The 9,883-nt window shown below is 41.5% G+C and overlaps 2 protein-coding genes across 2 annotated transcripts; one reads left to right on the forward strand and one right to left on the reverse strand.

Annotated features, from left to right (window-relative positions):
* Nucleotides 1-956: 956 nt before the first annotated feature.
* On the forward strand, nucleotides 957-4,429 carry prok2 (prokineticin 2). The gene is made up of 3 exons (XM_042089767.1): nucleotides 957-1,263; nucleotides 2,492-2,617; nucleotides 3,086-4,429. The coding sequence occupies exons 1-3, from the start codon at nucleotides 1,192-1,194 to the stop codon at nucleotides 3,209-3,211; spliced, it is 324 nt and encodes a 107-aa protein (XP_041945701.1). The 5' UTR covers nucleotides 957-1,191; the 3' UTR covers nucleotides 3,212-4,429.
* A 2,462-nt stretch (nucleotides 4,430-6,891) lies between these two features.
* gpr27 (G protein-coupled receptor 27) lies at nucleotides 6,892-8,971 on the reverse strand. Its single transcript, XM_042089681.1, has one exon. It carries the CDS (start codon nucleotides 8,036-8,038, stop codon nucleotides 6,923-6,925), a length of 1,116 nt encoding a protein of 371 aa, XP_041945615.1. The 5' UTR covers nucleotides 8,039-8,971; the 3' UTR covers nucleotides 6,892-6,922.
* Between the last annotated feature and the right edge of the window lie 912 nt (nucleotides 8,972-9,883).

A 9,883-nucleotide genomic window follows, 5' to 3' on the forward strand; every position in this document is an offset into this window, starting at 1 on the left:
TTAATTGTATGGGCCCTATAGACACTATATGCTCAGATGGTAAACAAAGTTTGTTGACACTGTTAATTGCAATTTATGGTTAGGATAGGGATCAGGTGATGGATTTCATTTGGTAAAGGTGATGTATAACGTGTTATTAGAAAGGCTGAAGTGGAACTTCAGCAAACCATCTGTCAAATCTCTGTAATCAGACCATCCAAATAAACTGTTATCAAATTTCCTGGCTGTTCTGCAACAAGAAGAGAATGTTTCAGGCTTGGGGTTGTGAACCTCTGTTCTTGTCCTTCAAGGACACCTCTGCAGCTAAACCTCAGCGTGGCATTGATGAAGTGTAGTTCTGTCGCATTTTTCTTTCACAGTTATTTCTTTCCATTTCTTGCTTAGGAGGAAAACTCACAAGCTGATGATGAGCACCCGAGGGTCAGGGTTTGTTGCCAGGTGCACCCTTCCAACTTCTCAAACCTTAACCTTGAATGACCTGAAAAGGATTTCTCCTCAAATGTTCTGCCATTGGGAAATTCACACACACATCAGAAGCCAAAGGATGTTTTTTCCAAGAGTAAAAAGATTCATTAAAAACAACAAAACCACAGTACATGTCTCATTTGCAAGGCAGAGGTAATATTGGTACATTAATCAGACTTTAGCTTTCTCAAAGCCAGCGAATGGAGATACTATCCTTGCCTTAAGAAAGGATCAAAGAAATTGAGTCGACTAAAGTCTACATTCACAGTCGTGATTTGCATTTTTATTGCAGCCTATCAATACAAACAAGGTGATGGACAGGCTGTAATGGCAAAAAGCATGCTGACGTATACCCATCTTTACTGCAACAATGACACTGAAGTGGCTCTGTCATGTCAAGATTCACTTTGTGAGGATCTCTTCCCTTTTTTTCCACACTACTTAAGGCTGCGCTGATATGAATGAGTCACCTCAAGTCTGAATGGTCGGCAGTGCTTATAAACGTTCCCCTGCCCACACCAAAAGAGCCTGGAGGTCACCGCTTGCTTCGGCTGTCTTTCGGGCATTGGCACATTCCCATTCATTCCTGGTCACACACACACACACACACACACACACACACACATAAACACACACACAGACACTTACACACATTCACACACATAAGAGTGCGTACTCGGAAGGCTTGAGAGATTCAGGTGATTTCATTCGGAACTGCCACACGCCATGAAGTCGAGAGTACCCCTGATGCTTTTCTTGCTTCTGATCTCTTACGCGTCCTCGGCAGTCATCACAGGGGTAAGTGTGAACCCAGCCAGGGGTCAGGGCTATGAAGAGGTGACCTAGAGGTGGATGTTGGACTGGACAAAAGTTTCCTTTTTTTAATATATGACTTTTTTGTTCAGGCAAAGATTGTGTCCACAACAACCGATCGTGAATTCAGAACATTCTGAAAAATTGTTAAAGAGAAATAAGACGCTTTCAAGTAAATTTGTTAGTGATTGTTTTTCTAATTGAAAGTTTACATTAGATGTATTGACAGCTTCTCAATATTACTCCTGTAAGCAAATGCATGCAGTGGTCATTTTTACATTAATTACAATGAAACATTAGTCAAAACCTTTAAGATATTGGTGTGACGTTGTAGTATGGTAATTGCTGAGGATTCTTAGAGATTATGCCATTTATACAGTAGATATTAGCATAATGCATTTTTGAATATGCAATGTTTGGAACACTCACCCCTGAAAAGATCTTTTCTCAAGCCCCAATAATCAGTTTCTTTCCACACTGTGCTTACTCATGTTCATATATTTGAATATTTTGAATATTTGATATCTCCTTCCTTGTATTGTAGTGTGTTCTATTGTAGTAGTTTTGTATTTGTATTGTAACTCTCCTGGTCTCACTGGTCTCGACGCAGATCGGATCAGTCAACATTGTAAATAATTTATCTGTGCATGCTGTTGTTTTTGATAAGTGGCTGGCCCTGCTCTCTTCACTGGGGGGGTGGTGGTGGTGCTGGGGGGAGGGTGTTTGGTCCAGTCTGTCAGCAGTAGTAGGGATAGGACAGTGCTGCTGTCAGGATGGTGCAGACATGCAAAGACTCTAATGGAGATTGAGGTGCGGCCACTCTCTGAAACCGAGAGAAAGCAGCCTCCTCGCGAGCCTGTCACACCACATCATCTCTGCCGCGCTCACGACTCTGACAAACCCTCAAACAATGGGAGGAGAGTTTCTCCTGCTACCTGCACTGATGCTTCTCACATCAATATGTAATCGCCCTGCCACCATCCAACCCTGGCTCTCCTAGTTATCCCTTTACTTATTTAAATAGGGATATGGATAATGTGGACAATCAGCTTATTTATGCCTCTGTTTTGCATATTTGTGTGTGTGTGTGTGTGTGAGTGTTTGTGTGTGTGTGTGTGTCCATGTCTGTATTGTGTGTGTCATCCTGTCCTTGCGTGTGTGGGTCACTCTGCATGTCCGTGTGTGTGTGTGTGTGTGCACGTTACCATGGCAGGCATGTGAGAGAGATCCTCAGTGCGGGGGCGGCATGTGCTGTGCGGTCAGTCTGTGGATCCGGACCCTGCGGATGTGCTCGCCCATGGGCCGAGAGGGAGACGACTGCCACCCCATGAGTCACAAGGTCAGTAGAGAGCCGACCTGTCGCACACCTTTTACAACTGATACATGTCCCCAAAGCTCCCGTTAGTCTGTTTTCAGTGCATTTCTGTTTTGGAACCTGCAGTCTTGTTACTCCGGGAAGTGATTGTTTAGAAAAGGCATAGCTGATTATGCTGGTGGTCATGTAAAGCTCATACAAAAAACATTTTTAGTTGGATCAGCTGTAGTGCATGGCCTCTGCATACCACAATATTACTGTCAATAGGTCAATACCACAATATTACTGTCAATAGGTCAATACCACAATATTAGTCAATAGGTTATGAATAGAGCATCTCTATACCAGCATTCTGGGTTTTCCATGGTCTTTGTAGTATTGTGTTTTGGTAAATATGACTTGTAAACCTCCTCACACATACAAGTATTAGTCTGTATTGGAGACAAACTGTTACCGTGGCTTGCATCAGTAATGTTATGTCTCTGTGTCCAGGTTCCCTTCTTTGGGAGAAGGCTGCATCACACCTGTCCCTGCCTGCCTAATCTTGCCTGCATTGCCACTCAAGATGAGACCTTTAAATGCTTAAATCCATTTAAGTTCCAAGAGTACGAACTGTGAAAAGGCTATCTTATTTTGTATAAAATGTGTATTATTTTATTTATTTTAATTATTGCAATTATTGTATTCATCCTCAGAAACAACTGTTTACGTTTGAAATAAATTAGCAACAAACTTATGTATGGTGCAGCTGCAATAACAGAAACAGCTCAATGTTGTGCATAAGACATGTGAAAAGGATTTATTTAATTGCCATCTGTTGGTTTTACTTCCATTTGAACCCTTTATTTGTGCTATACCAACAATGACTCTCAATGATTCATTGTACCTGATTTCTGATTTCTGGCATAACGTCAGGCCCACACTGCCGCTTAAATTAGTCATGAGCCTCCTCATTTGAAAAGAGTAACTTGTTTACCGACAGTCCCGATGAGTGTTACAGCTTGCTCACACAACAACTTACCGGTTACATCATGAGCTAGTTGTAATGTTAACAACCTAAGAGTTTAAGTTAAACTAAAGTTTGTTTCCTGGGGCAATAATAAAGTCTCTGCCACCTGTGTGTTCTGAGCTCAAATTATGGATTTGATCATCATTGCCATCGTTGACATGCATCAGTCGCCATGTTGTGGGTGGGGCATTTCAGACCCCAGTCTATGATTGTGCTTGTCATCTTTTCCAATTTGCATTTGACAGTTACACATGCCCAGGGGAGTTCTCCGACTTCAAGACACCAGCATCAATCATGAAGGCTGTTGATTTGCATGGTCTGTCTTCATCACTGTCTGTGGCATCTAGCTGCCTGTAAATCCTTTCACATGAAAATGAATATGTAGAAACACTTTTTGCATCGATTTGTTCATCATCATCAGGTAAAACTCACAGGCAACCATATAAATATGTAAAATCATATATGCAGAACAACAAAGACTCTGATGGCCCAACTGGCTCCCACGGGTTGAAAAACAAAACAAATGTACTCTTAACTTAATTAAAGGCTTCAAAACATGCAAGTTCAAAATTACCTAATGTGGAATTTGGCTAAGTATGGGATATGTGGTGAGGCATTCAGTGCATTAGCATGTGGGTCAATAAGGGGTCAGTGGGTTTAAATACATGTATTTATTTCTGCAGGCAAATGGATTTATCCTCCAGTTTTGGGTCTTTGAGTGCTTTGGATTGTTGCGGCATATGATCAGCTGTAACTAATGATCATGGCATTTCTCTATTTCTACAAATCAGTGCAATCAGAAACCTGAATAAAAGACAAATAATGAAGTCCCCATAGGCCAGATGCCTCTTCCATCAACAGTAGAAAAGAGACGGCGTTGATGGAGGATTATTTGCATTTTCTAGCAAGAGAAATAAGTTATTCGAAAATGAATCAGATGTGTGTTTGCAATCTTATACACAAAAATGAAGGTGGCATGAAGCTTTGTGTGACCATCCTCAGGCCTACAGGAAGTCATGTGGTGGATGATTCACTGCCTAGTGCTCTGAGAGCTCGTCAATTTCCATATTGCCAGAATACATTGTGAATATTAAGAAAGTCAATTAGACCAAATGGAGTGCACTTGTGATTTCTGACTAGTTCCCAGTACATACTCTTGTCCAAATGTATGCCATCGGGCAACACTAGCATTAATTAACTCCATGGCCCACAATCCACTGATGTATGTTTTGGAAATCACGAGTACATTTAAAAAACTAATTTCTAAAAACTTATTCAAACCTATTATTTAGGACATAAGGCAACAATATCATGTATTTTCTGTGACAGACTGGTTGGTAGAATTATCACAAGAGGAAAGATGGAATGAAATTTCTGGCCAACATGTTTTGTCACAGTTCCATTCTGTTGCCTAATCCCACTGCCTGGGCCAGGAGAATTCAGCCCTTTATGCTTTTAAATAATATGCTGAATAAAATGCTGAATTATCCACTTGCTTTATTTTGATTAAAAGCCAATTGAGTCTCATGTGTGAGCAGTACTTTGAGATGCCGTTGCAAAAAAGCACTTCAGCTCGAGGTAAAAAAAAAAAGGCAGCTCAAGTGCAGATCTCAAATGACTCAACACTTTTCAACGGCAATGGAGTTGAAACACTTGGTTTAATGAAATGCACAGGTGAGTTTCAACACAAGTATTTTGTCATGTCAAATCTGCCCGTGTTCATGTGTTCAGAAGTAGCAGCAGCTAGACACTTGCTTCTAGGTGTCGCAGCAGACACAGACGACTGATCAGGCAAACACGTTATAGGCAGTTGGAACAAACAGGGAGGATTTTTTCAGTAGCAGACACAGCGTCCAAGTCTCCCACTACGCCCCAAGCTTTGGGCGCAGTAATCAGGGACATTGAGACAAAGGGCTCCAATTAGTGCACTGACTTCCATTTCTACTCATGTCACACTGATGAAGATTAAAGTACTGAGGTATTTTTTGATACCAATCAGTGGTGGGGAGTGTTTACAACTAAGTTTGACAAAATGGACTGGGTGAGGTTCCATTTGACACAGAACTGTGAGTTCAGTACAATGAGGTTGTGCTACTCTAGTCAATAGATAAATCACTGTTGTTTGCTGCTGGCTTCGCTGAACTTGTAGTGTCATGATGAGCATAATATGGCAAAACACAGACACTAATTTAAAGCACAGTTTTACTCCAAGATCAATAATCAATCATCACTTTATTTTCTTCCTTTTGTGTTCAACTTAGATTGAAATCTGATGAGCTATTTACAATGGTCAAAATGTCATAATGATCCGTGTTGAAAGTTTTGAAACCAAACAGACTTTCTTTTTTCGCATTTAGGTTTCCTGAGCAGGCAATCAAAAGGACACAGTAGGCCCATGCACATTGTGACACTTCCATTACAACAAATGTACCTTTGAACATCTCCACACCTGTAGTCTAGCATGACAGCAACACTGTCAATTATGATGAACACACTTGGCTGAGGCTCCCGAATCATCCTGTTACCACCCCCTTACCACTGTGTGGACTTGTAGGACTTGTAAAACACTGCAGATTAAAGATGGGATTACGTCCACATGAGACTGGGCAGCCCCTCTCCACTACAGTTGATCCAACTCTGTCTTAATCCAAAACGTATTCAATGCCAGGGAACCACAGTGGAAAGGTAAACACTGACCAAACAGTGACAGCTATACAATAGACCGAATACAAAATTATAACACACTGCATGGGTTGTTAAATTAAAACAGTGAACAACCGATGAATAATCAGTCATGGTTTATTTCATCTTCAGTATAAACAATGCAAGTGTCTCCTCACGACACTGCCACTGACCTATGGAGCCAAACAGTCCTTGATCATACGAAAAAAAGAGATGTTGTGGGTCTGTTGGAAAGGGAATGTGAGTGGGAGTCATCCACATACTCATTCATGTGATACATACACTTGCAAAAGTTGAGGTTTGATATTTTAACACAAACGAAATCTACCAAGATTTTTATCAAATATAATCGCGATAGAAACAGATAAAAGCAAAACCAATGTACATCATTTACATTATAATACACTGCTTTGTTCAATTCAACAATTATCTCCAAACAAATATACATACATATTTATATTTATGTGAGAAACATCTTCAAATTATTTCAGTCATCAGTCAGTCATTAATCAGGTGGAGCCATCATCACCACCCTTAAAATCTAAAATAGAGTGCACTGTTGAAGAAGGGTGGTGGTGGTGAGGGGGGGGGGGGGGGTGATCACACAGTTCAGACCCATATTATATCAACGTGGTTTCTCAGATGACACAATATGGCTCCATGGGTGTCTGAGTGCCCACACAACAAGGAAAGCAGGCTCTAAGACGCATCCTCAGTTCTTTGTTGAAAATGAAACAGATAATTGGATTGGCTCCCGCTTGGGCAAATGTCAGCCAAACGGCCGCAGTTAGGTAGACCTGTGGAATGGTGCTGCCTTTGACAAACACTCGAAGGTAGCACGTAATGATGTAAGGTGACCAGAGGACGAGAAACGCAAGCGTTATCATGTAGTACATCTTCCCTATCCGCTTCTCCATCTTAAATTCGTCTAAAACTAACAGCCTTCGATTTGCGTTGTGCGACGCTTGTCGGATGCCCACCAGTGTCGGTGGTGTGGGACCTCGTCCAAAGCCTGCAATCCAGTTGGCAGCCGCTTGGCCTGTCGCACCTGGGCCATGAAATGTCCAGTTTTGGCTGATGGCCGGGATCAGCTGCGCGGGTTTCATCTTACGATGATCGTAGACAAAACACAGCATTTTTATATAAACGACGTGCGTTGTGCCTACTATGACGGCCAGCATCAACATAAAACCCAAGGTATCGTTTGCTTTCACATATCGGTGCTCGAAAATGCACTGTTCTTCCTCTCGAATGAATTTATATGTACCCACATCAAACACTGGAGGGAATGCCATTGCGATGGAGAGGGTCCACACCATGCAGATAATAGCTACACATGTCCACAGCGTCATCCGTTTGGAGTAAAATCTGTGGTGAGCGATTGCCATGTATCTTGTAACGCTGACGCAGAAGAGCATAAATGCTATGTGGAAACAGAATAGAACTGCCATGAACGCGATGATCTTGCAGATTATTAGACTGTATGCCCAGATGGAACCACTGCTTATGGATATCATCACGAAGGGGAAGCAAACAGTCGTCCGAATGATGTCGGCCAAGCACAGGTCGAGAAGAAAATAATACGGAGCCTTGTGTAAGGTGCTGTCTTTCAGCACCAGGAGGGATAACGATACGTTCCCCATCAAACTGGTGCAAATGATGAGTCCTAGGGAGGCTAGCTTCACCGCAGAGGCAGTGATAGCATAATTCTGAAGCGATGGGTTGCTTTCCCCCAGATCACTTGTGTTCGCCATCTATGCGGCCACTCTATTGACGAGACGTGATAATCCAACATTAAGTGAACCGTAATCTCATTGATTCCAGTACTGTTTACACCACAGGCAAAAACAAATACACCCCGTTGAATTTGCAGTTGGTGACAAATATTCTGCTATAGGTGCATAGGTAGACAACAGAAGAAAACATTTGTGTTGTCTGCACTTCAGTCGGTGAAAATTCAAAAAACATTTTCGTTTTACGCACAGAAAGATACTAAAATACATCTGAAATCCATCGAATGCGATGAGGTCATCGTTTTATTTCTTTTCTTGAGATTCTTCATTTTAAGCGATGTCGTTTAGAGCAAATAGCTCAGCAAATAGCCTAATCCATTCTTGCATATTTCACAGCTGCACCTCCCGACACGCATTATGAAGACGATGTCCAGAAACATTGTATCCAAAGTCTATTTTTTTAAAGGAAATTATTAAAAATTAAATCACCAATTCTCCTCGGAAAGAGGTGGCTCGCGACAATCTTCTGGAAGAAAGATAGGCCGTCACCACCATTGCACTCTGCCAAGGAGTAGGTCCAAGCAAGCAAAATCAGTATGGCTCGCTCCAATGAACAAATTGCAAAAGACCACACAAAAAAATAGCAATCTTCCGTTTAGAGAAAGGTTAAACGTTCGCATGCAAATCGTCAACGTTTTATTTCACGGATGTAAACAACAGAAGCCTCCAGTGGCAACTGTAATTGACACGACTCTAAGGAGGCTGAGAGCGATGGAAGTGCATGGTACGTGCTAAAAAGGTGCAGTCCGCATCCTCCGATCAAGACATGGTTTTATCCCTCAGTAGCTTCTACTTTACAAAATAATCGGTCCTTGACACAGACCTTCCTCAGGCACAAATTGCACTGTCTGGAAGCGACTGGCAAGAATGCAATCGTCTCAGTCTGAGTGCTCCGAATTCATCAGGGCGAAATTATCACAAGGAGTCTTTAAAGGTACAGTCACAGACCTACCATTTCCGCTCAGTCAGAAATTAGGTTCTCACAACTTATTTATTGATCATCGTCATAAATATAAAACACTTCTGGCATGTTCTAATCATTAGGCCTATACAGGCCACTTCTGGCATGTTCTAATTATTATACTTATACAGTTAGGCCTACCCAATTTGATAGATCTACTGCAGTCACCTATGCTAATAGAGTATGCCACTCAATAATAGAACAGAGTTTGTTTGGGAGGTAATACAGATTTAGTGTTTTTCCTTTTTTTATTGTACAATTGAAGGCAAGATAAATAAAATCAAAGTACATTACATACATGTAACATGTCTTAATGTAGCTTTATCCATAATGTGTGCTCTGGATCCATCAGACTCCAAGGAGCCTCTAAATGCACAGATCTATCATTTCCGCAAAGTCAAAAATCAGCTCCTCTAACTTATTTAACCATCACTGTTATAAATCCTGGCATCTGCAATGTTCCATCCAACCTAATTTCATAGATCACCACATAGGCCCAGAGCTTGCTACTCAACAACAGAACAGGGTTTGTTTTGGAGGTTATGACCCAACTTACTGATTTACTTTGTTGTTGTTTTTTTGATCAATGGAGGGCAAAATAATAAAAAAAACAAGTTACCATATAAATAATTTGTTCTTCCCACACACCTAAAACGTTTGAATGTGGCTTTCTCAATTCTGTGCACTCCAAATCCATCAGGGCAGAATTATCTTAAGGAGCCTACAGTATATAAAGGCTTAGACTTACCATTTCCACTCAGTTAAAAAGCAGGCCCTCTTGGGGCGCAACAGGCTACAGATGTACGGTCCAAGTGCCCACGGGGACGCAGGTTCAAATCCGACCT

This window comes from Alosa sapidissima, chromosome 4 (assembly GCF_018492685.1).
Source record: "Alosa sapidissima isolate fAloSap1 chromosome 4, fAloSap1.pri, whole genome shotgun sequence".
Taxonomy (NCBI): domain Eukaryota; kingdom Metazoa; phylum Chordata; class Actinopteri; order Clupeiformes; family Clupeidae; genus Alosa; species Alosa sapidissima.